Raw genomic sequence first — 27,435 nt, forward strand, 5'->3', positions numbered from 1 at the left:
TTTCCACATGGAATTTTTCTTTATTATTATTATTATTATTATTATTATTATTATTATTATTATTAAAATCTGTCTCTCATCACTCCTCGAAAGAGATATAGTCTCTCATCACTCCTTCTATGAAATATGGGTAGGCCTAAAAAATAAGTAGAGAAAAACTCGTGTCAAAAGAGTGTAGCACTTAGTCATGACAAGAGCATAACACTACTGCAAGATGGATTGAAATTTCATTTTTATTACATTTTTGTAAAATCAAATTGAATGTCATTTTTCTATGATATACATAATGTAATTTAACATTAATACGATTTTTATTAAATGAATTGGACTATGATATATATTGTAATTTAACATTAATACGATTTTTATCAAATGAAATGGACTATGATCTAAGGTTGAATGCTTGAATCTAAAGTCCCCCAATAAGGTAAAGCCAGTAAGTGATAAATAGGTAGCAACTACCCATTCGTATTACAAAAAAGCCTCCCATCAATTACCTTTCCTTTCATTCCACCAAATACACTAGTAGCAATTTACAGGAAGTACTCCCACTCTTTAAATGAGAATGTATTTATTTTATTTTAGGAGGAATTTAGTGAAAAATGAAATTATTAGAGAATAAGATAAAAAACAAATAGATGATAAAAATGAGTAGTTAAGATAGAGAAAAAAATTAAATTTATAGATGAAATTTAAAGAAAAAAAAAATCATTGCTTAAAAAGAGTGCAAAATGAGTTTGACAAATGAATTGAGAGGGATAGAGGGAGCAGTTGACAACTCTACCTAACTCCTTCATTCATCATTTACTATTTCATATAAGATACCCCAATCTTTTTCACTTTTTGTACTTAATTTTCTAAGAAACTTTTTGCGCTCTTTAAACTACTCAACTGGTCTCACTGGTAAGGGGAAATCCTATATCCAATTATCTTTTGATCTCAATGCTTAATTATGAAGTATGTTTTTGACTTTGTCATCTGTACAGTGTTTTTGGTATTTTGGGTATTGTTGTTTGTATCATTATTTCTTGTAATGTGATGTGGGCAATGATTCAATGCTGTCAAATTTGTTTTAAACTTACTAATTGTCCCATTTCCTGGATTTTGATGCTCCATCCCTGATTCTGTTATTTTGGGCACAGGTTTATTGTTCAGAAAATCATACAAACATGGCTCAAGGGACAAATTCAGATGAGCCAGTAAGTTTTCTGGGATCACTTACTTTTCCAATACACTAATCACAATTTACTGCATTCTAGGCTCTTGATGAAGTTACATCACACATTAACTTAAACTTGGATGTTTCGTACACTTAATTGTACTCGTATTATAGTAACATTGTACAGCTTGTAAGAATTATGAATTGTGCAGTAAAACTGATTTTAAATTTGATTTGGGAATTGTTTGAATTAGTTTTCAATTATTGTAGTTGATCACTCATACTCCAACGGGACGTTTGATTGTTGATATTAAATGAACTTCTGCTTAAATTTTCATAAAATGTGATAGGATCATAAACTCTCAATCTGAAACATTTCCTATTCATTAATTTTCCCATTCAAGAGGTAATGGATGAGATTGAATTTTATACAGAAAAAAAATGATTGAAGTAGAGCAAACATGACCGTAAACCTAGCTTGTCAAGTAGTTCTTTTAGCTAAATTAGCTTAAATTTTCATTACCATTTATACCATTTAATACTTGACAACCAAACAGACCACAAAGTTTTATTGTGTCACCACTTGTGTGTATTATATGAGGATGATTGTTAGCTTAATAAGCTACTGCGTTTGAATGTTCCTGATTGATTCGTTATCAGGTTGTCATTGGGGAGGAAGTAGGCAATGTGAGATTGATTACACTGAATCGGCCTCGCCATCTCAATGTGATATCGCCAGAAACGGTGCTTATGAGATTGTATCTTTGGTTGGTGCACCTTCGGTTTACTTTTGGTGGTTAGCTGTAGTAAAACTGATTGAAATGTATGATTTGTACAGGTGTCTCTTTTAGCAGAATATTTGGAGAACTGGGAGAAGGATGAGAATGTGGAGCTTATATTAATCAAGGTTCCAATTCAAGTGTTCTGAATCCTTTCTTTAATTAGTACTGGAACCTTAAAATTCTTATACTTCTGTCTCGAATTCTACTCCAGTTTCTTTCTTTTTCTTCATCACATTAGTGGAAGCATGAGAATTGCCATAGCTATTAAAGTATAGAACATATCCTGGCGCCTCAACCATGACCTTTAAGTTTTAGGTTGAGTTAGTTCCTTGACATGGTATCAGAAGTCAACATGGCAAGAGGTCACGAGTTAAAATCTCAACCACCCTTTATTAAAGTGGAATATTTAGCGCAAGGTATCAAGTGGGCATGTGCTGCATCCACACTTTTAGCCCAAAAGACACTTGTGCTAGGGACCGTATTAGAGTATACTACATATTCTAGGGCTTCAACCATGAACTTAAAATATTGAGTTATTTTGAATGTTGATTGTGCCATTACCTTAATATCTTGTTTAGGGAGCTGGACGTGCATTTTCTGCAGGAGGAGATTTACGTGTGTTCTATCAGGGAAAGAACTCAAGTAATAGCATTGTTCTAATTATTAATCAGAATTTCGATTTTCAGTGAAATTAAGATGGATTTTAATTATAAATTCATTCATTTGATTTGATCTCGGCAGAGGATGCCTGCTTGGAAGTTGTTTACAGGATGTATTGGCTTTGCTATCACATTCACACATACAAGAAAACTCAGGTAGTTCAAGCTCGCTTGATGGCTTCAATCAGTTGTTAAAAAATCATGCCTTTTCAGATATTATTTCTGCCAACTGAGACAAATCGACATCAATTTCTTTTCTCCAGGTTGCTCTTGTCAATGGTTTTTCCATGGGTGGAGGTGCATCACTGATGGTTCCTATGAAATTTTCTGTTGTGACGGAAAAAACAGTGTGTTTCTTGTACTTATAAGACACGCCCTTGACAACATAATTAATCTCAAATAATCGTTACTTATTTCAAACAATCATATACACGCAGACATTTGCTACTCCTGAAGCCGCTATTGGGTTTCACACTGACTGCGGTTTCTCATACATGCATTCTCGACTGCCTGGTCACTTGGGTAAGCAAAGTTATGAATGAATACTCTCTTTCAGTATGTACGGAAATCATTGTTCATGGAGGTGTGTTTTTCTTATAAGTTTCAAGGTATATGCTTGACATTTTAATCACTTGTTCTCAGGCGAGTTTTTAGCTTTAACAGGAGCAAGGTTAAATGGCCCAGAGTTGGTCGCATCTGGACTGGCTTCTCATTTTGTGCCATCAGAGGTACATTTATGTTGTAATCTAATACTCCATATACATTAGGATCGCACCCACACTATCGAATAGAATTTGTGCTTTATGCCCGGATAAGGTGGCATATCACACCGTCATGCCTTGTGCCATAATATATTCCTCGTGTTCGAAAACTATTGACTGCTTTCCTTCATAATGACGTTACTTCTTATCTTTGGCTTCTATTTTTCGATCGCAACCTCCTCCTGATGAGGGTATTGGTATGCCTTCTTCCCACCCTTCCCAGATCTTGCCTTAGGCGGAATTCATTGGGATGATGATGATGTTGATGAATTTATATATTTTCTCAAAATAGAAATTGCCTGAGCTGGAGAAACACTTGGTTAGCTTGAATAAGGGAGAAAACGATGCAGTCAAGTCGTTGATTGAAGAATTCTCTTCCAAAGTTCAGATTGACGAAAACAGCATTCTAAACAAGTAACATATCCGTTATCTGATTTATCAGTTTCTCTTAATTGTTTAGCTAAATACCGAAACACTAGTCTTGAAATTCTTCCAGGCAGTCGACAATTGATGAATGCTTTTGTAAGGATTCTGTTGAAGAAATTATACAATCATTTGTAAGTTCCGTTTGTTGACATGTCATGCACTACATACTTTTTGCAAAGCTTGGAACATATTCTAAACGATATGTTATACGTTACAGGAAGCTGCATCATTAAAAGAAGGAAATGGATGGATTGTCCCGATTCTTAAAGGGCTGAAACGTTTTTCTCCTACTGGACTTAAAATCACATTGAGATCAGTACTGTTTGTTTTTCTACTTCATTTCTATTTATATCATTGCCACTCTTCCACCCTCATCTTTTTATAGAGAATTTCGTGCATGTGTGGAAAGAATTGTCGCTAAATTGTACTCCATGTCTAATTCTAGGGGACTATTGCTACCGATATGTTAAAAGATGCACTGAGTAGCTACATAACAGTGGAGATATGAAACAAACAAAATGCTACCAGCCATAGAAAGAAGAAAGTTGTATTTCTGAATGAATGTACAGTACAAAAGAAAAGCCTATATATACAAAAATGCTAGAATCTAGAAAAGGAGAGAGAAGAATAAAGCCTAACAAACTAGCTATGACGTGGCAATGGACTAACAAACAAAATAACAAACTAATTGCAATATGCACCAACAAACTTATTTTCATAATGCACTAAGTAACAGAATCTGATACAATTTGATTATTATGAGAATTTGTATGTTTAACATCCCTCCTCAAACTTGGGAGGGTGTCAACTAAACCAAGTTTGTCCAACAATGGATGAGCAACAGACGAAGGAAGAGTCTTGGTGAATACATCAGCGAGATGGTGAGCAGTATGTATATAAGCAAGATGAAGAAGACCCTCAAGGACCTTTTTGCGAGTAAAATGGCAATCTATGGCGATGTATTTAGTACAATCATGCATAACGGGATTGTGAGCTATTTGTAAGGCTGAAGATTTGTTGTCACAGAAGATGAACTATCCACGTAATTTCTGACGCAGCAGCTGCAAGGGCTCGATATTCGGCCTCAGATGATGACTTAGAGACAGAGGACTGCTTATTAGATCTCCAACTGATAGGAGAATTTCCAAAGAGTAAAACATAGCCAGTAACAGAGCGTCGTGTGTCAATACAAGCTCCCCAGTCTGAATCTGAATATGCATGAAGATGTAGAGTATCAGATCCTTGTAGGAGAATGCCTTGACTGAGGGTATGGGCCACATAGTTAATAGCTTGTAGAAGGGCAGAATGATGTTCTTCAGTAAGATTTTGCATATATTGACTGAGGGATTGCACCGCATACGAAACGTCAGGACGAGTGTGAGTGAGATAATTCAACTTGCCAACCAGACTACGAAAATGTGTAGGATTATTGTAAAGAGGAGAATAACTTGCTTGTAGTTTGAGATGGACAGGGAGAGGCGTAGCAACTTTCTTAGTGGGAACGAAGCCAGATTCTTTAATGAGGTCAGAAGCAAATTTGCGTTGAGAAAGAATAACACCTTCTGGAACATAACTAACTTCAAGGCCAAGAAAATAGTGAAGAGTACCAAGATCTTTGATACTGAAAACCTGATGAAGATGACCTTTAAGTTTCTGTATGGTACCAATATCATCCCCTGTTAAGATAATATCGTCAACATAAACAGCTGCAATGGTGATGGAAGTGGGGGTTCGTTTGATGAAAAGAGAATAGTCATTCTTTGATTGAAGAAAACCCTGATGAGTTAACTCAATGTGAAGTCTAGAAAACCACTGGCGAGATGCCTGTTTAAGCCCATAAAGCTATTTTTTCAATTTACAAACCAAATAAGAAGCAACGGATAAACCATCAGGAGGTTTCATGTAAACCTCTTCATAAAGATCCCCATGAAGGAACGCATTATTGACGTCCAGTTGATATAAGGGTCAGTGGATGAGAAGCAAGAGCAATGATGGTTCGAATGGTAGTCATGCGAATGACTGGAGAAAAAGTCTCCTGATAATCAACTTCATACTCTTGGCTATACCCCTTTGTGACAAGACGTGCTTTGAAACGCCCCAAAGATCCATCGGGATTGAGCTTAACCTTATACCCCCATTTTCAACCAATGGGTTTTTACCAGAGGGCAAGGGAACAAGGTCCCATGTATTGTTGGCTTGAAGAGCATCTAATTCATTGTTAATGGCTTGAATCCACATGGGATCCTGAATTGCGGCTTTGTAGGTTTGAGGTTCAACAAAAGAATGATGAGAAGATGGAGTAGAGGTAACAATATTTAAAACATACTGTTGGAGATAAGAGGGAGGTTTATGTGGTCTAGTGGTGCGTTGTGGAATAGGAGAAGAAGATTGAGACAAAGAAAGAAGGGAAGTAGGGGAAAGTGGGGTATTAGAAGGAATAGGGTCATAAGAAGTAATGGGTAAAGGGGTGGTGGGAATAGGAGCAGGAATAGCAGAGGCAGTAGGATTAGGTGTAGGAGAGGTATCACGAGAATAAAGAATAAGAGAGGGTAGATTACTAGGGATGGGAAGGTAAAATAGCAAAGGTATAGGGATATGTGTAGGGTGTAAGTGATAAGGAAATATGTTTTCATGAAAAGTAACATCTCTTGAAAAAAGGGTTGTCTTGGTTTTCATGTTGTAGACCTTATAGGCCTTTTGACCAAAGGGATACCCCAAAAAAATACATGATCTGCTTGAGCTTCAAATATCTTTCTCCCTTGTTGTAAAGTAGAGACAAAACATAAGCAACCAAATGCCTTGAGATGAGTATTATTAGGCGCTACACCATATAATTTCTCGTAAGGAGAAATATCAGCCTGTAAAGTTAAGGGTATCCGATTAATGAGATATGTGGCACATTGAACCGCTTCTCCCTAAAAAGAAATAGGAAGATTTGACTGAAATGAAAGAGCCCGGGCTGTCTCAATAAGATGTTTGTGCTTGTATTCAACAACGCCATTTTGCTGAGGCGTTTGTGTACAACTCCGTTGGTGATGTATACCTTTAGTGTTATATATTTGGAGCATAGCACCTTCACATAGCTCCTTTGCATTATCAGTACGAACCTGTTTAACACTGGTATGGAATTGAGTTTCAATATAAGAAAAGAGGCTATGTAATATGTGGGCGCATTGATCTTTAGACTTGAGCAAATAAAGCCATGTAGTCCTGGTAAAGTCGTCAACAACAGTTAGATCATATTACATCCATTGCGTGTGGCATTGGTATATGGCCCCCATAAATAGACATGCAACAATTCAAAAGGTGTTTTGGTCTTAATCTCACTGTGAGAGAAGGACAGTCTATGTTGACGTGCCATGGGGCAAATGGTACAAAGTAAAGATTCTTGAATACATGAAATCTTGAGATAAGGATACAAAATCTTTAACCTATGAAAAGGTATATGTCCATGCCTAAGATGTAAAAGTATTATTTCTTTAATCATAGCAAGACTAGTAGTGTGATTAAGAAAGCTATGGTTAGGTGTGATAGTGACTTGTCCTTTATCAACTTTATTGAAAACTCCAAATTGGTTATTGTCCTCTGTGCAATAGAGTCCATACTTCATTCTACCAAGAAGTGAGTACTCTTTCTTGGAATGGTTCTAGAACCAACATTCAAATGGTGAGAATGTGAGAGAAATATTATTATCAGAACATAGTTTATGTACTGATATAAGATTGAATCGAATGCTAGGAAGAAAGAGCACATTCCTGAGAGTAACTCTGTCATTAAAATGGACATCACCAATTTTGGTGACTTTGAGTTTACTACCATCAGGAATGGTAACTTCATGCAAATTACTATCAACTTCTTTGACATTTGTAAACATATTGATAGTGTTGCATATGTGGTCTGTAGCACCACTATCAATAATCCAGTTGTGTGATATGGTTTTTGAAACAAGGCATAGAGAACCTGCTAGGTTACCAGATGAAATGAGATTAGAATGATCTTCAGTAGCATTCTCTTTGTGTTCAGTTACTGCTGCATTCTTGTTAAGTAAGGCCATTAAATTGTTTAATTGTTCTGAAATCAAGCCTGTACCACCAATATTTGTGCCTGTGTCAGTGAGTTCTCCATGAACATTGGCAGTGATTTTGTTGCCTTTGGAATCAGGATATCCGTGTATAATGAATTATCTTTGGAAAGAGTGACCTCAAATCTTATAGTGATCACAAAAATAGTTGTTGCTTCTTTTGGTTCCTCCATTCTGTCTCTTGTAATTGTGGTTCCCTTCATTGCTCCTGTTTTGACCATAATTCTTCCTTTTATCAGCAACAAACGCCATATTCTCACTACTTGCAATGGCAATTTTACATATATCCTTGTGCCTTTCTTCCCGAACCATTCTATAAGCAGCCTGTATGGTAGGTAGTTCATTCATCATAAAAATATTGTTTATAGCTTGATGAGATTTATCATCAAGTCTCATCAAAAAATGAATGAGTCTTTGGTCTTGTTAACTCTTTAAGAATTTTTTTGTGAGAGTACATGAGCAGCCATTACAAGTGCAAATAGGTAGAGGATCCATATGATCAATCTGAATGAATGTACAGTACAAAAGAAAAGCCTATATATACAAAAATGCTAGAATCTAGAAAAGGAGAGAGAAGAATAAAGCCTAACAAACTAGCTATGACGTGGCAATGGACTAACAAACAAAATAACAAACTAATTGCAATATGCACTAACAAACTTATTTGCATAATGCACTATGTAACAAAATCTGATACAATTTGATTATTATGAGAATTTGTATGTTTAACACCCATAATAAATTTGCTATTGATTAATTTGGGCTTGCACACAACATCCATAATAAGAAAAGTTGACTGCACACAAACCTGATGAAGTTTCATCCTAAAACCAATTGGTAATAGGAGGAGTAGCCCATTACGCTCATAATTCATATTTTAGTTAACCTCTATCTAATTCTTCGATGTGGGATTACATATGAGTTATTTTTCCAACAACTACTCAACATCGGATTTTAGGGCATCCGAGGCAGCGGACTGCCTAGGACCCTAAGGGGCCTTAAATATTAAATGGTACTATTTAGGCCCGATTTTGAGCAACACTTTTTAAGTGATTTGTTTGTAAATCTTTTTTATATTTGAAGTAATATAATGTTTTAAGGACCCCATTTTAAAAAGACATGGCAAAAATCAATATGGTCTCAAAATCTTTGCTCCGCCCCTGCAGGCTGCAGCTACTCTCATGATTTGGGTTTGAGATGTAACCTCCCTTGACATATGTGGTTTTTAAGTCTCTTAATCTGGGCTTATCACTCTTCTTCTCTTAATCCACTAATAGATGTTGCATTTCGAAATTTTCAGGTACGCGAAGCGAGAGAGCAAAGCTTGGCTGAATGTCTGAAAAGAGAGTTTAGACTAACAATAAACATATTGAGAAGCTGTATATCAGGTGATGTGTATGAGGTAAGTCCCAAGTGAAATATTTTGTAGATATCTCTTTCTTTTGGATGAAACTACATGTTCATTGAACCTTCTACTTTTCAGGGAATCAGAGCTCTCACAATTGACAAAGATAATGCACCAAAGGTGTAGTTTCCCCCCAACCTATTTTCCCTTGTATTTGGTAAAATGATTAGCTTTGAATGAATTGTCTCCATGTTAGAGTATATAACATATCTTGAAGCCTTAATTATCAGCTTAAGTTTTTGATTGAGATGCTTCCTTGTCCCTTGACATGGCTTCAGAGTCAATGTGATAAGGGTCATGGGTTAGAATATATTTAGCATTAGGTATATGAAGGGCCTGTGTTGCATTCACACTTCTAGCCTAAAGGACTCTCGTGTGAAGGGGCATTTTAGAGTATATAACATATCTTTGGGCGTCAACCATCATCAGCTTAAGCTTTTTGGTTGAGATGCCTAAAAATCCAAAAAAAAGAAAATTCAAATTGAAAGACCATGAAATGATTCAACAACCTTTAAAACTGAACTTCAACTATTCTAGATTTCTAGCAGCATATTGTCATAGTGCAAAACCTCGGATGTAAACCACTTTTGTGGTAAAATAAGGATGGTTTTGGTGTTGTGGCGGCCTACATTACAATGGCACAAGAGTTTTAATTTAGCATTTGTGATTGTTACAGTGGGACCCAGACAGCCTAGAGAAAGTGAAAGCTGAGGATTTGGACAACGTATTCCAGCCATATGAGGCTCATCTTGAACTTCAAGTTCCAGAAAAGGAAGAATGCAGGTAAGTTCTAGCCTTCAATATTATGCGTGCATAGAAATATAGTCAGAAATTAATGACAACTAGTTTGTGTTTAAAATTCCAACAGGTGGGATGGAAAGTATGAGAATTCAGCTTATGCAACATCAAAAGTGTAAGTCAAAAAAGGATTATCAGAATTCAGTCTGTGTAATTTGAAACTGTCATTGAATAATGTAGTGCCAATGGGTTTGAATCAAACATTTAACCAACCAAGTAATTGTAATAATAGTATCTCTCAGATAATTTATGTTCAATAATCAAGACTCATGTTTTTATTCATAATTGATTGATTTCTTATATGCAAATGTGTGACATAGTCGGCCATTTATCAAGTAGAAGCAAAGGATCTTAATTCTTCCGTACTAATCTAGGAAACTAAATAAAGAAGAAATCAATTACAGATCAATTATAATAATTCTAATATCCTAGAATATATCCTAATTTATACTTTCCTACATTCCTCCTCAAGTTAAGTCTTCTAATTACCAATATCTAACTTGCATAGTGTTTTTTCTAATGCTTCTGATGTAACTGCCTTTGTGAGTATATGTGCTAGTTGATATTATGATCTTACAAAAGGAGGACTAATAATTTTTTTTCCAAGTTTTTCCGTAATGAAGTGTCTATCGATCTCAACATATTTACTGAGATCATGTTGAACTGGATTTCCAGATATACTGATAGCTGCCTTATTATCATATAAAAGTTTGCATGCCTTCTTTTGTGGGAAGTTTAGTTCACTCAATAGCTTCTTTAGCCATATGATTTTTGTTATTCCTTTGGCAATACCCTAAAATTCTGCCTCAACACTTGATGGGACAAGTACTTTTTGTTTCTTATTTTTCCATATAACAAGGTTTCCCCCAATCAGTGTAAAGTACCCACAAGTAGATTTTGTATCATCTCAATCTCTTGCTCAATCTACATCTGTATAGGCCAGAAGGTCTAAGTGATCATTCTTCATGAATAGGATGCCTCTACTACTCGTACCCTTTAGATACCTTAGAATCCTCATAACTATTGTCATATGTTGTATATATGGTTGATGCATAAACCTGCTTACTACCCTAACTGCATATGCAATGTCTTGCCGCGTGTGGGAGAGGTAGATGAGTTTACCTATCATTCTTTGATATTGTCCTATGTCTACCAATTTCTCTACTTCGATCATTTGAAGGTCATGATTAGCTACTATAGGTGCCTCTGTAGGTTTACAATCAAGCATGCATGTTTCTGCTAGCAAGTCAGGTATGTACATCCTTTGATTAGTGTAGATGCCTCCTTATGACCTCAATATTTCAATGCTAAGAATATACTATACTTCTCTAAGTCTTTCATTATTCACAAGACGAAATTGCTCCACCCCTATATAAAACTCTCATAACACTCTTCTTTCTAAAAATTCACTAAATTTTTACTCAAACATCTTTCCTTGAATTCAAATCTTAGGAGTAGCGAAAATCATCATGTAAACAAAACATTGAGGTAATTTATAACCGAACATTTCGTATAAAACAATAATTAAAAAATTCTAAAATAGAGTCAAGTTGCACGTTTTGTGTGAACGTGATTTTTAATTTTTTAATTCTTTTGTATTTTATGTTTTAGTCAATTACTATTAATGATAACTAATTATTACTTCTTTCAAAAAAAAACTAATTATTACTTAATTGCTTATTTATTTTAATTCTACGTTTTATTGTTAAATATTAATTAGTTATTTATTTATTAATGTACTTCTTTAATCATGTAGTAATTATTGGAAATGATTTTCCTTGCTTTCATTAATGAATTTGGGAGAATAAATATAAGATGGAATAATCAAGTTTTAGAAACTAAATAATCTATACAATATTTGCTAATAATAAAAAGATTATGCAAGATATGCAAAATATATAAGATACACAAAATATTACTTCTAATACACCCCGCAGTTGAATCGGGAGGTTGACGGACGCTGAGACTGGAACGAAAATCATCGAAGAGAATCTTAGGAAGTCCCTTGGTAAAAATGTCAGCAATCTGATATCGAGATGGAACATGAAGAACATGAACTTTCCCACGTTGCACTTTTTCTCGAACAAAATGGATGTCCATCTCAATATGTTTAGTGCGTTGATAATGAACCGGGTTACTTGACAAATAGACAACACTAACATTATCACAATAAACAAGAGTAGCTTTATGAATGGGAAAATGAATCTCAAGTAGCAAATTTCGAATCCAGCAAGTCTCAGAAACAACATTGGCCACTCCACGATACTCAGCCTCAGCACTAGACTTAGAAACGGTAGGTTGGCGCTTAGCAGACCAAGAAATCAAATTATCACCAAGAAAAACACAATAGCTAGATATAGAACGACGGGTGTCAGGGCAACCACCCCAATCAGCATCGGTGTAGGACAAAAGAGAAGAGATCGAGGACTTATAGAGCTGTAGTCCATGATCAAGAGTGTCCTTGATATACCGAAGAATGCGATGAAGAGCGGACATGTGATATATCCGAGGATCATGCATAAAAAAACAGACTTGTTGAACAGCATAAGAAATATCCGGTCGAGTTAAAGTGAGATACTGCAAAGCCCCAGCCAAACTACGATATAAAGTAGGATTATCACAAGGAGAACCAACATTAGCAGAAAGCTTTCGAGAAGTAGTAACAGAAGTAGGAGCAAGCTTGCATTGAGACATACCGGCTTTCTTAAGAATCTCAGTAGCATATTTGTGTTGGGAAAGAATAATTGAGAGGACCTAAGTCCTTCATAGCAAACTCAGAACTCTATTGAGACATAATGGACTGATGAAGAGTATCAGATGAGGCGGTGAGAATGATGTCATTCACATATAATAACAAATATGCAATGTCACACCCATGATAGTAAATGAATAGGGAAGAATCGAAAATGCTGTTAACGAAACCAATATTGGTCATAAAATCTACAAACCGCTGATACCATGCCCTAGGAGCCTGCTTAAGACCATAAAGCGATTTGCGAAGGAGACAAACATAATCGGGATGAGTGGGATCACGAAAACCCAAAGGCTGATGCATGTATATATGTGTAGTCAAATTACCATGAAGAAAAGCATTTTTCACATCCAATTGATGAATAGACCGGGACTTAGCCAAAGCAAGACTCAAAATAATGCGAATGGTAGCGGGTTTGACAACCGGGCTAAAAGTCTCATCACAATCAATGCTTGCCTATTGAAACTTGCCATCATCAACAAGACGCGCCTTATAGCGTTCAAAAGAACCATCGGACTTAGTTTTGACCCGGAATATCCATAAGGAACAAACCACATTAGCATTAGGGGGCTGAGGAACAAGATCCCAAGTGTTATTCTCAATCAAAGCATCAAATTCCTCTTGTATGACCTGTTTCCAGTTAGGGTCACGAAGGACATGGATGAGATTTTTGGAAACAAGAAAAAAAGAGACAGAGAAGGCATGAAAAGTGTATTTGGGGTTGGGTTTGAAAATACTATTTTTACTCCTTGTAGTGATGCCATGGGAATAGGGTGGTGAAGTAAGTTGGGGAGAATGGGATGGAATTGAGCCAGGTCCAAAGGGGGCGGATAGGGATGGGGAGTAGAGTTGAGAAGGGAGGGAAACTGGGCTGTTGGAAACAGACCCAATAGGGGAGGGAGGAGGGCTGCTGGGTAGGGAGTTGGTTGGGCTGGATTGCTTAGCAGGGGAGGGAGGAAAGGTGTGTGGGGATGGGCTAGGCTGTAGAGTAGGGGAGGGGGTGGTTGGTGGGTTGGGCTGCACGACAAGCCCATTGGCTTCTGGAATGTGGCTAGGGTGATTTTGTAGAAGAAGGTAAAGATGAGGAGAGTCTAGAAAGTCATATGCTTGGGTGGTGTATGTCGAAAAATTGGAGAAGGGGAAAGTGGATTCGTCAAAGATGACATGACAAGACACAATAATTTTGTGGGTAGCAAGATCCTAGCACTTGTAGCCCCGATGAGAGGAAGGATAGCCTAAAAATGCACATGGAGACAAACGAGATTGCAATTTATGAATTTTGGTGGAGGGAATAAGAGGAAAACATAAACATCCAAAAACACGAAGATGCGTATAGGACGGTGATTTATTGTAAAGTAAATGGGTTGGGGTAAGGTTACCAAGCAACTTAGAAGGAAGAATATAAAGAAGATATGCAGCGGTATTTAAGGCGTGAGGCCAAAAATACGGGGGGAGAGAAGCATGACACAATAAAGTACGGATAATATTATTGATGGAATGAATTTTTCTTTCGGATTTGCCATTTTGGGAAGATGTATGAGGACAAGAAAAACAAAGATGAATACCCCGATTATTGCAAAAAGCATTAAATAATTTATTGTCAAATTCACCCCCATGATCACATTGAAAATATTTGATTTTGAGTTCGAATTGGGTGTGAATAAAAGCATAGAAATTTACAAATATATCAAACACTTGAGATTTGAGAAATAAAGGAAAAGTCCACAAAAAATTAGTGTAATGATCAAGAAAAAGAACATAATATTTGTAGCCTGAAGGACTTGAAACAGGAGAAGTCCATACATCACTATGAATAATATCAAATGGACGATTACCAATAAATTGAGAACGAACAAAAGGTAATTGAACATATTTCCCCAAAGGACAAGAATGACACACAAAAGAGGGATTTTTATTGCATTTGATAGAATTGGACGAATATAAGGAACTCAAAATTGCATTTCCCGAATGACTAAAGCGAGAATGCTAAATACTAGAAGACAAAAAGGCGGAAGATGTAGAAGTCGGGATGGAAACTCCATGTGTTGATTGGAAAGGATAGAGGTCACCAGTGCTATTAGATCTCAGAATGAGGTTCCCCGTGTCAAGTCCTTCACAGAAAAACCAAAAGGATCAACTTTAACAGAAACCATATTATCACGAGTAAATTTGCAAACGGAGATAAGATTTTTAATAAGTTGAGGGGCATGTAAGACATTTTTAAAAGTGAGAGTGGTATGAGAGGAGGGGAGGGAAATATTCCCGTGACCTTGAACCGGAATTATATGACCATTTCTAACAATAATGGCATTGTGTAAAGGATGCTTGAACGAAGAATAATTAAATAAATTACCTTGAGATCGAGCATATGGGAAGTGGCGCCGGTGTCCATGTAATATTGCTCATCCAGAGAAGATATAGATAAAGTATGCATGGCTTGATCGATGTTCGTAGGAAAAAATAGCCCGGAGATAAAGAAGTAGTTGTATGAAAACTTTGAGCAGGCCTTGGTCCAAGAAGCCCAGTAGAGGGAAGCCCATTGTGAGAAGGAGTAATCATTTTCTGAGGTGCCCACTTTTGAGTAGGGAAAGGACATGGAGGCTGGGCCCAAAAGGGAGAAGCCTGATATGGCAAGGGTGCTTGATTCCAATGGGTGAATGATGATGGGCTGGATTTAGTGGGACGGCTGAACTGGGATGGTCTAGAGGGGCGGTACTGCTGCCCATGATGGTGATTGGTGTGGTGGGAGTTGCTGCGGTTGGACCGGCCACTACGGCGGTGGTGGCGGTGGCCACCATGGTGGTTGGAGGTATCGGGGGGTTCAAAATTTTTAGAATTTTCAATTGAGGGTTTGGGAGTAGTAATGAGAGCCGAATCATAAGAGGAAAAAGTTTCTTTGTTGTGAGAATGTTCTTCCAATTCTAACATGGATCGAAGAGTATCAAAGGAATGAATGGGAGACATGTGTTGAACCAAGGATCGAAAGGTACGGTAGTCGGTAGTCAAACCATGAAGAACTTGAAGAGCCAACCGATTGTCGGAAATAGAAGTGCCAAGATTGTTAAGAGAAGTAGCAAGATTCTCAAGTTCGTTACAATAAGCCCTCACATTCGGGAAATTAGCAAGGGAAATATCATTGAATTTGGACTCAAGATGAAGAATACAGGAAGTTTTGTTGTTTTGAAAATTATTTTCAATGCGAGTCCAAGCATCAAAAGCACTATCATCGGAACGAACAATCGATGTAAGAAGAGAAGGACTAATAGTACCATAAATCCACGTGCGGACAATATCATCAAGACATTGCCATTCGGAGTCCTTAGAAACCGATGCTTTAGTAGAATCATCAGGAAGAATATGTGTATCCACAAGATGAGCCCGACAATGAAGCTTAAAGAGAGTCACCCAAGTATTGAAATTCGTGCCTTCATCATCAAGTTGAATAGGAACACAAGTTTTAATGTTAGTAACCAATGTAGCCGGGTGCAATTTTGTGGAAGAAGCCATGATAAGAAGCAAGAAAGAAAGAAAAGAAAGGAGGGAGAAGTGGCGGCACCACCAAGAGTGGTGGTTGGCGGCAAGAAAAGAGGAAAAGGAGAAAGAAGTGATCAAAACCTAGGCAATGACACCATATTGGAAATGATTTTCCTTGCTTTCATTAATGAATTTGGGAGAATAAATACAAGATAGAATAATCAAGTTTTGGAAATTGAATAATCTATACAATATTTGCTAATAATAAAAAGATTATGCAAGATATGCAAAATATACAAGATACACAAAATATTACTTATAATAGTAATATAGCTGGTAATTACGGCATCAAATGTTTCTTTCGGGGTCTATTGTTTGGCAATAGTTCTAGGTCTACGCTTCGTAAAGGTGACCAAACTAAAAATGTGGTCTTAAACTATAAACTATGGCGGCTAACATTGTATTTTTAAATGCATAATATTTTACTCATTAATTTATAGTCTATAAATGATGATAGAAAAAATTAAAAGTCTCTTACACATTATTTAAAGTATATATTATTGAATTGTTCGTGTAAAATAATTTTACCTAATTACTAATTAATTTTAATTTAAAATTGTTGTTTCAAATGTGTAAATCAAAACCACAAACTAGACCAGACCAAATTGTGTTAAAACGGTTTGGCTCGATCCAATTTAAAGAATAAACTAGCTTGATTTTTTTTGTCAATATTTCAACACACAATTTACGATTGATCTAATTTAGGTTCCAAATAAAACTATATACACCCCTAAATGTTGGCAATTAGCCATAAATTTTGGTAATTTTCAATGTCCATCCGTAGCACAAGTTGTTTTCTAGTCTTTCTTTCTATTTATTAATTACTTTTGTCATATTTCAAAAATTTTACTCTTTATTACTTAAATTAAAACCACTAAAATATGTTGATTGCTAACAATGGTAAGGGTAATCATTAGTCTAAACTCAAAATCAATCAAGGAACTCCAAACAACTAAAGAAAATGAAAGAAGCTATTAACTAAAAACAACTATACTTTGCATTGCATATCTTATAAAGTATAGTACTAATATTGTATAGTATATATCCACAATCAAGGAAAGAGTTGAACATATCCAGTAGCAATAGCAATCCCTAAAATAATTACAGGGGGAAGGATTACAAATGCCCCAATGGTAGCAAACACAACAGAATCATTCCTTTGAGACACTTCATTAAGATATGCTTGTCTTCTGATGTTTCTTTTCTGTGATATTGTCAAGAATTTGGGGCTCACTTTCTTTAAATTCTTCTTCCCCAATTGAATGATGAAATCATCATCCCTGTCTCCTACCAACTGTACAAGCTGCTCCCTTATGGTTAATCTTGATAAATTTGAATCACTTTCATAACCTAAAACAAATCATGAAATGAAAGCTACAATGAGGTTTAAAAATGAAAAACAAGATGATAAACACAAAGAAAAACATTGGAAGAAAGATACAATGATATATGAGGAATCAGATACCTCCCCCTCAACAATAGTTTATCTATAATTGGATTCAACAATTCAATGTATAAATAACCTTCAATATCTTGAGAACAATCTCTCAGAATCACTAATACTAACTCTAAGAAAGAAAACTCTTGGTTGACACACCCTAGCTTCTTTACGTATCAAGGTATGAATTAGCCTTACTCGCCATATTGTGGTGTGTGTATGATTTCTATGAATGTGTATGCCCGGAATACTACATTCTAAAATCACACAACTACTCGTCACTAATGCACAGCAATAAACTCAAAAATAATGCCCCATTAAGTTATACAAAATCCACAAAAAACCAACCATTTGGTATCCTAGGCAAGATGCTCGAGTGAGTCACCCATGTGCACAAACGAGCAGCAAGATCAGAAGGTCACTATTTACGGCACAGAAGGCTTCTTGAACGAGCACTATTCATGCTCGAACGAGCAACAGATCGAGCCACCCACTTACTGTTGTTTTTGTGTTGCTTTGTTCGAGCAACCCCCTTCCCATGCTTTGCCTCATTCAAGGCATGGCTCAACCCCTTAGTGATGCTATTTTGCCCCACTTTTAATCACTTTATGAATCCTTTCAAACCTTAAATCATCGCAACTCGATACATCTCTATCATCCTTCTCCTAAGTAAACGATAATGCATGTTTGATTATATGTTTAAAGTTAACGTCATTATTAAGAGTTTTGGCACTTGCATTAACAAATCACAACACAGATTTTGCATTCATGATACTCATGGTCGTCGATTAACAAGGGCAAAGTGGGCTATTGCCTAAGCATGTAGCATTTACATTAAATTTAAATATAATTTACATATTTTTCTAAGTAATATGAGTTTTTAGTGATTATCAACAATAAAAAACAAAAAAAATACTCCTTTTGTTATTCATTACGTGTTAATTTCATAGGGATCTCTTTCATCTTTCGCTTTGAGGCTGAAATATAAACAAGACGCTCCTGATAATGCTCATATATACAAAGCTCATCATCTCAAATGTCTCCAAATAACGCCCACTTAAGTAGAATTTGGGAGGTCGGATGTTACAAATAATATATGAAGGTTAAAACTTTTCATAAACTAATAGTAATCATGTTCATATTGAAACTGATGAACTGAAAACTAGAAAATAGTTCTGCTTTTCATATTTCTCTCTTCATTTCATGACTCCCACCTTTTGCGCAGCCTTACCTACGGTTATGGTTATTGGTGATAATAAAGAGGTTGTTGTTCATTTGTATTTATACGAGAAACGAAGATGTATATAGTTGCTTTAATTACAAATAGTGAGTAAAATCCATACCCGAAGCAGCAGAAGAGACAGTTGAGGATGAAGTGAGTTGCTCTAATAGACCCAGCTGCGCCCTTGTAGATGTGAAAAACCCTTTTATATATATATAGTAAAAAGAAAAAGAAAAAAAATCATTAAATGAGATTCAAGGATACGTAAGGAGTAGCAAAATAAGATTTACATTTGAGATGGTTATAGATTAAGATGAGATATTAACCATCAACTTAAGTTTTTGGTTAAATTGGTTCCTTGACATGGTATCAATAGTCAGCGTGATAAAAGATTACAAGTTTAAACCCTTCGTTTAAGTGGAATATTTAACGCCAGATATGAGGAGGATTTATGTAACATCCACACTTCTAACCCAAAGAGCTCTCATGTGAGAGGGCGTATTAAAGTATATTATGTATCCTGTGGCTTTAACTATCAGCTTAAGTTTTTGGTTGAGTTGATTCTTTTAACACACATGACCAATAAGGCAATAAGTTACCAGCATCATCCTGAGGTTCATCCTCTGTAGCTGTAGCTCTACTTTGGCTTCCTTCTGATGATGATGATGATGATGGGAAGAACCTAAAACGATCCTTACTTGATGGAAGAGAACTCTTAGGAACACAATAACCAAACAAAGCCTTATTAGAAGGGCTAGTTGTGAAGTTCACAGCCATGGATATTTTTCAATTGTAGCTTGGTTTTCTTGTTTCCATATTTATTTGGACAAATTTTCTTTTAAAATATTTGAGCCATTTATATGTGTGCCCAATTGGTCATTTATAGCCACCAAGACCTGGTGAGCAAATACCACAATTTTGGATGTGGTTGTTATTGATCGACACTCATCCTAAAAATTTAAAATATGTTTGGGACCCATTAAAATTCTATACTTTTGTTCTTTTTTTATTAAATAAAATATATATTGTTTCTTGGTTTATTGTCTGTTAGAAAGACGCAATTCCGATATTATCTTATAATTAGAGTTGGACTGATTAGTTTTCTCAAACATTGATTTATTTTAGCTCGCATAGTCGACCTCATAATTTTCTTTTTAAATCTTTATTTATGAAAAGATTTTGTCATGAACAAGAAGGAAACTAATCCTTTTAAATCTCTTCCATTGAAATTTCATATCCCTTCTTTTTAAATTCTTCTATCCAAACAAAGTATAAACCTCATTATTTGACTTCAAGTGATAGCTTTTCCAGAAAATTTCATATCCCAACAGCATTAGTAAGCAGTACTACAGAAAACCCAATACAAACTCTTGAAAAGAATTACAAAAGTATTAGGCTAAAAAGCTTAGCAAGCAAGAAAAACTCTTCCATAAACTACACATGAAGCTCCAAGTTTAACTAACTTTTCACCTATGCAATTGAAACTTCATCTCAGTGTGAAGTTTTCATAACCCCGTGAATATAACCGCCAGTCATAATCAGAGACACAAGTGAGACGACACCAGCAGGGAATACCTTTCCCGACTTCTTGAACCGTTTTCCCATCACAACCAGGAGGGCAGCAGACAGGCCGAGCCCCACTGCAGAAGCATAAACCGGTCGTTTAGGAAGCTCAGAATAGACGTAGTATAATAGAAGAGCAGATAGTCCACCAAATGCCAGAGATTTTTGGCTGCCACTCTTCAAAAAGCCCATAAGACCTCCCAGTCCAACCAGGGCAGCATAGGCTAGAGTAAACTTCTGAGACATCAAAAGAGCCTTATTCTTCTTGGCATCAGCATCATCTGACCCTTCATTACCTGTGTTTCCACCGTTACTATCACCTCTGTCTCCACCCCCACCACCGCCTCCACCACTGTTGTCTCCATTATTACCATCATCGCCATCTCCACTAGTAGTATCTGGCTTTATGTCGAGCACCTCATTTGGTGACTCAATATTGACATTTGAAGCACTTGAAACAGATGCAGTGATAAACCTGTGAAGTTGAGGATACGTTGAGAAAGCTAAAGGTGTTAAAGGGAGCTGAAAGTTCCTTGGTTTAGTTGATAAAGACACAAGTTTACAGCAAGGAAAAACAGACACTGCCCCAAAGTTGAGAAACAAGTGTCCTTTTCCCGGCAATTTAGCATGTGGCTGAAGCAGTGGAAGCAGAAGAGATGATTGTGATCCTGATATCAGCTTGGCCATCTGTCGAAGCAAATATCGTTTTACTAGAGCAAAGACAACAATATATTCAAAATGTTTACATGAAACTTTCACGAGACTTAACCCTATTAAAAGAACACCAAAAAAACCAAAATTCTTAACATGGAATAAAAACGCCTCTGTTACGTAACATGACACCCGTTATGTAACCTGTTTGAGGGTTGTTGCGACTTTAAATTCTGTTATATAACAATGCATAAACTTTCACGGTCAAAACGTCACGTTGACTATTACGTAACGTATAACGCTAGTTGTTTCACTGTTACAATAATAGCTCGCTGTTATAACGTTATTTTGTCCCTTCGTTAACATTTTATTAATACCTATTACTTCTATAGTTAAGATCACTTAAATTATAGTTACTCATAATTTTAGTAGGTAAATAAAATAATTAACTAATAAGTTAATTAATAATTATACACTAGAAGTACCTCATATAAGGCAATTATAATAGCTATGGGCATATTATTGCATAATAATAGTAGTTCAGCAACAAAAATGCAATTATAACTTCAAAACTGGCCTTATGTGATTTCTTTTAAATTCACACTACAACGGTTGCGATTCGCGTTATTACTCGTTGCCGTTTTTCGCAACACTGCGATATTTCCGCAAATGCATCACGACCGTAGTTTTTTCCAATGATTGTTATAAACCCTAAAAAATATGACTTATATCATCCAGAAAGTTCGTCTTTCGAATTCCAGCAAGCATTAAATGACACTAATAAGGTACAACTCTTACATATAACAAACTCAAGGAAGACTTTAGAAGATTATATGTCTCAAACCAACAAAAACCAACAGGTAACTTCCAAGTGAACCTAGTTATCACGTAATCTCATCAATCACTCAACTTTAAGAAAAACTATTGAGAGCTAATCTTTAAGCAAAGTTTTGAACTGTTCCTGATTGAATGGAGCTAATTGAACAAACATTGACTTGACCTAAATTAAAGAATAGTGATAATGTGACCAAAACAGATTTACTAAAGTTAACTAATACTAATTTGAACAAAAAATAATACAATGACAACATGCCCTTAGCTTTTGGGACTTGACTTTGGAAAGTTAACATCAAGGTCCTTAACTTAGTTTTTGTTAACTTCAACTTTTGAAGAACTTTAATGTATAAATGAATACTATTTTACTCCAAACAGGAAAAACGAAAATTTTCTAACTGCCTAGTCCCTGCTAGAGGTGTTCAATGGGGCGGGTCATTAGCGGGTCAGGTCATTAGCGGGCCTTGGCGTAAAGGGTCGGGCCAGGTTGGATTGGATAATTATAGGAATTGGTTGCGAAAAAAAAATTGAACACTTTTTAAAAATATTTTTATATGGTATCATTTATATACGTGGGTCGACCCAACGGGCCATAAAGTATGATAAAAAAAACTATTTTTTGAACTTTAAAAAAACAGGACAAAATGAGTCTGACTTAAACGGGCTTTGACCCGCCCTGGCCCATTTAACACTTGACATAACCCCGACCCGGCCCGGCCCATTTAACTAACAATTACCAATATATCACGATGACTATAACCAACAATTACCACCTTGAAACTATACTCATTTCTTTAACCTCTGAAATCAAATCCCTATCAACACCAATGCCATATCTACAGGCTGATTAGACATTGAGAACAATCCCTAGTGTGGTCTTCATTCTCTTTACTTGCTTATCAATTCAAATTCAAGAATACGAGTACATAATTGTCCGGATACGAGTGTAGGTGACAAATACAAGTCTGAGTCCCCAATTTGGAGATATCGTTCAAAATATGGACATAAACATGGAACGAAAGTAAGTACTGAGTACATACACAATATATTTATAAGATTAAATTTACTCTAAAATATTCCAACGTAAATATTAATGAACCTCTTAGTATAATATATCATGTTTTTTTTATCTAAGGCCTTGTTCTTGGCAGCCATATAATACATTACAAAAGAATATTAGAAAGAAAAAAAGACACCTACATGCTATTGAAAGGGGAAAAGAGAAAGTACATCAAGGGACTGAGATTAGAAACAAAAAAGAAAGATGTGGAAAAGGAGAAGGAAATAGAAAAATTCCAGCACTAAAAATATGGCACGCAAATATTCATGAAAAGATTTGCAGCATAATAATAGATAGCGTAGAGCATAGTTGCACCAATGCAACGTCTCAAACCCTAGTCACAAACTTGAATTTTCTTAGAGTCATGCATCTGAATCCATGTGTGATGACGTGATTGAATCAAAGCAACAGAATTGCGATTACTCGTCAAGTTCTTTTGCCACTTAGTGGTAAGAAGTATGTGGACGAAATTTTGCGTGATGTGGTCCTCATGGACGCATCACTCCAGTCAATTTTTTATTCAACCCAACCAACACTCAACCAATCCGAACAGTTTTAAGAAAAATTGGTGATGTTTTTATGTTCAAGAACAATATTTTTAAACTATAACCTACTATATTTTGTAAATATTTTTATTTCAGTTTAATATTGCACAATTGTGTCTTGAAACTTGTTTCGAACCCATAAAAAAACTTAATTATAAAATGTTTCAGTTTACAGCGATTAGAATAAAAAATATCAAATCTATGAACCCGACCCGACCCGAGCGACCTATACGCATGTCATGTGTTACTAGGCCAACCTCGTTAATTCAAGTAGCAAAAGCCCAAACAAATCACAATGGATTTAGAAGTGGCGCATGAAAAAGGTTAAACAAGCCCAAACAATTTAAAGTCCCAACGAATCCATTTGGTTTCAGACGTGTGAAGCAACAAGGAGGCAATCCACACATCGACCTATTATCAAGAAAATATAGAACAAAAATACGATCTTGGACCAAGTTCAATGAATGACACATAAAACGCCATTTAGAAATCTCTAGAAGTTTCTAGAATTTCATTTTAGTTGTACAAAGGCTCAGTTACACACCACTCTTAGGCTTTTCCATTGGTTTGAATTTTTTTAAGATTATTAATTAGGAAAAATTACCTAAAATAATCCTTACTTTTCTATTTCCCTACAATAATCTCAATTATTGATTAACCATGAATAAACCAAACTTTTGAGAATATTTTCCTAGAATGAACCATGGTAACTTGTAACCTAATTAACAGGTTACTTTGCCTAAAAAAGATTTTAAAAAATTTTAAAAAGAAAAATTACACTAAAATAAGAAGAAAAAAAAAAACTTTATTTAGATAACACTTCTAACTGCCCCTCCCATTCCCCACCACTTCATCACGACCACTCTTCCTGTTTTCAAATGCTTCGTTGCTCGTGACAGACGCCCACCACTACCCATTAAGTTGATCATTCATAAACTACTTTCTTAATAAACTAAGTGGGGAAGCAAAAATAGGAAGATGATAAATGGGAACTGGACCAATGACACCATTTCTTTGATAGACTAAATCCATTACTATGTGGAGATGCAATTCCTCCAAAAAGTATAACTTTTCGATCTATCCAGCTTATTCTAAGCACATTTTCAAATGTATAAGTAATACTCTTAGATTCCTAAAGTAACTTCTATTCTTTTACTAATCTCTCTTTAGTGCCATATTTTGATTAACTCATAAATATTAGGACTTTGAGGATGGTGTACTAACAACAATAGTTAGGTCTAATTAGTTTTGGATCTAAAGTTGAGGGTAGTGTGCTTGATTTTTCATGTCCAAGATATATGTATACTTCATGGGTCTTTTGCAAATTTTGCTTATAATACTCCTGCTCCACCTCTTAATAATCAACTAGGCTATGGTTTAAAGGGCCAGAGGAGGACGAGGTAGGGGAAGGAGAAGAGGGATGTCTGACTACATTTAGGAAAAGGGGAGAAGGGGACTTGGATGGGTTGGTGGGGATGGTGATGGAGCCGGGAACAAGGGAATGAGGGTTGCATAGGGAGTAGGGGTCAAGCACAGGTGGGCCGGGACGATGGAATTACTGGTGTAGGGGAGGGGAGGGGTAATGATATTTGAGTTGGTGGGGGTTCGGATGGGTTAGTGCAGGGGTGGAAGGGTGGTTTTATTTTGTTTCTATTTTTTTGGCAATATGACACCTACAAATGTAGGTTGTTCAGAAGTTAAAGAATGCTATAAAAGCTAGATTATTCTGGGCAATTTTTCCTTTTAATTAATTTATGTTTATTTTTTATTTACATTTTTTCAGTCTTGTTAAAGGGACGTCCATCATCAAGGAAACTGTGCGTTTATTCAAAATTTTAGGCTTCCATCCTCTCCTGTTTTCAATAGATTATTTTGGGAGTTACTTGAGTTCGTCTAAGCTAGTGATTATTAGCTATACTCGCAACTATACTTGGAAACTTATGAATTTTTTGATATAAGTAACCTGAGAGCCATAAATTCTTAATATTAATGCATAATACAACCCACAAAATATTCCAACCAAAAATATTAAAATATGATTTACAATTACCCTTCCTAGTCGTCTCGTATTGTGATCCTACAATTTACAAATATGATTTTCATCAACAATCTCATCTCATATTAAATCTATCCTTTTTCTAACTATCTGTTTCACATGCCACTTACATCCGATTTTAATTGATATTTCTTCCCCCCACGAGTCACGCCACATTAATTCAATATCCCATCCATCAAATTCATATTCCATTGACCCATCCTAATTAATTAAAGCCCAAAATTCAATTATCCTCTAATCTGCTATTATAAATAAACCCAGCTGAAAAAAATTTCCTTTCCCTTCAATCCACACTCCAAACCCTCACATTAGTTACCTAATTCGCAAATCCAGGCATCCATAAAATCGGTGCTAAAAGTTAATCAGTAGATTGTTTCATAACACGGTATTACATCATTATCTTCCTATCCCTTCCCTTCCTTTGATCCTTTCTAAACAAAGTAGGGGAATTCCTCACATAATTTCCTCACCTTCCTTTCCCTCCTCTCCCTTCTCCCTCATTTCCTTTCCTTTCATTTCTCTCCTATAATAAAGTGTAAAAGTTTCATCACAAAATTCCAAGATATCAAAATCTGATGATAATTTTTGTGGTAAAATGGTGCATTACAATTAATTATCAAATTGATGAATCAAATCTAAGTTTCTCATGCATTTATAGAGTAAGGGCAACAAAATACTACTCCAAAATCAACAAGTAATCCCAACAAGTTCCAAATTCAAAAACCCTGTTACTGCCCACTAAAATATAATAGTTCAAAACCCTAAAACAACATTACTCCTTTGTGAAATTGAAACAATTTCTTTAAAACATATGACACCCAGAACTTGTAAGATCCGTTAGTTCTTGAGTTAAGGCTTCAGGAGCTATAATACTCCAGACAAACAAATTAACTAAAAAACTGAAATCAAATAGTTAATTAGGGTTATGAACAGGCAAACAGAAATGGAAAACGACCTAGTTAGGGTTCGATCAACATAATATAGAAAATTCAAAGTTGGAACAACATTAAATCGAAATTAAACCAAATACAAAAGCAAGTAAGATGGTGGATAGTTGCAAAATGAGAACGAGAAAGGAAAGATGATTACTGATACAGAATGCTAAATAGAGCAACAGCAGTTCAATTGGTGTGATGGTTGATGAAATGATCTCAATTTTGATGATGAGCTTCCTTCCCCAATTTCGTCACTTGTCAACGCATTTCTAACTAAATAAGAGTGCTGGTAATTGTCAACAACACAGCGCCTGCTATGACAGACCGAGGAGTACGGATGGGTATAGGTCAGATCTTAGTCGGGTCTAGCTAGACTCGGATCAAGACTTTAATTTTTGTATTGAATTTAGACCCATACTCAAAACCTTAAGGTCTGGCAGGTCTACGGTTTGAATATGGGTCGAGAACATTTTTTTTTCTTTAAAACTTTTTAAAATTATATTATGAAGTACAATTTCGACTATTCGCATAAAATTATTTAAACATTTTCGACTAACGAGGATCTTTTAATACTTTATACTAATAGAACGAGTAAATATATGAAGTTTTCCAACATTTAAGTTCTTATAACGAAATATTTATCAACTCTTAAATTTTTAAAGTATAGATACGTTAACCACATTTCAAATTACATGAATTGATAAAGTTCAAAATCACGTAATCTTCAGAAATATAACAAAATTTTAAATTAAATAATTAAATACACATGATAGA

At 35.6% G+C, this 27,435-nt stretch overlaps 3 protein-coding genes across 4 annotated transcripts; 1 reads left to right on the forward strand and 2 right to left on the reverse strand.

Moving 5' to 3' along the window:
• The first annotated feature begins 748 nt into the window (after window positions 1-748).
• On the forward strand, window positions 749-10,353 carry LOC130802904 (3-hydroxyisobutyryl-CoA hydrolase-like protein 5). Of its 2 annotated transcripts, none has more exons than XM_057667027.1 (16): window positions 749-903; window positions 1,143-1,199; window positions 1,820-1,903; window positions 1,998-2,066; window positions 2,520-2,583; window positions 2,683-2,756; window positions 2,864-2,947; window positions 3,038-3,122; window positions 3,243-3,328; window positions 3,654-3,775; window positions 3,858-3,918; window positions 4,005-4,103; window positions 9,169-9,270; window positions 9,352-9,393; window positions 9,950-10,056; window positions 10,142-10,353. In XM_057667027.1, exons 2-16 carry the CDS (start codon window positions 1,170-1,172, stop codon window positions 10,188-10,190), a joined length of 1,158 nt encoding a protein of 385 aa, XP_057523010.1. In that variant the 5' UTR covers window positions 749-903; window positions 1,143-1,169; the 3' UTR covers window positions 10,191-10,353. The 2 variants fall into 2 exon arrangements, with proteins under 2 accessions (XP_057523010.1, XP_057523002.1); XM_057667019.1 differs by having other exon boundaries at window positions 753-957.
• Window positions 10,354-17,080: 6,727 nt separating this feature from the next.
• On the reverse strand, window positions 17,081-20,184 carry LOC130802927 (uncharacterized). Its single transcript, XM_057667050.1, has 3 exons — window positions 19,617-20,184; window positions 19,139-19,219; window positions 17,081-17,707 (listed from the first exon to the last, which is right to left on the reverse strand). The coding sequence occupies exons 1-3, from the start codon at window positions 19,792-19,794 to the stop codon at window positions 17,409-17,411; spliced, it is 558 nt and encodes a 185-aa protein (XP_057523033.1). The 5' UTR covers window positions 19,795-20,184; the 3' UTR covers window positions 17,081-17,408.
• Window positions 20,185-20,316: 132 nt separating this feature from the next.
• Window positions 20,317-26,998, reverse strand: LOC130802917 (protein FATTY ACID EXPORT 2, chloroplastic-like). Its single transcript, XM_057667038.1, has 2 exons — window positions 26,816-26,998; window positions 20,317-21,267 (listed from the first exon to the last, which is right to left on the reverse strand). The coding sequence occupies exon 2, from the start codon at window positions 21,265-21,267 to the stop codon at window positions 20,509-20,511; it is 759 nt and encodes a 252-aa protein (XP_057523021.1). The 5' UTR covers window positions 26,816-26,998; the 3' UTR covers window positions 20,317-20,508.
• Between the last annotated feature and the right edge of the window lie 437 nt (window positions 26,999-27,435).

The sequence above is a fragment of the Amaranthus tricolor genome, chromosome 2 (assembly GCF_026212465.1).
Source record: "Amaranthus tricolor cultivar Red isolate AtriRed21 chromosome 2, ASM2621246v1, whole genome shotgun sequence".
Taxonomy (NCBI): Eukaryota; Viridiplantae; Streptophyta; class Magnoliopsida; order Caryophyllales; family Amaranthaceae; genus Amaranthus; species Amaranthus tricolor.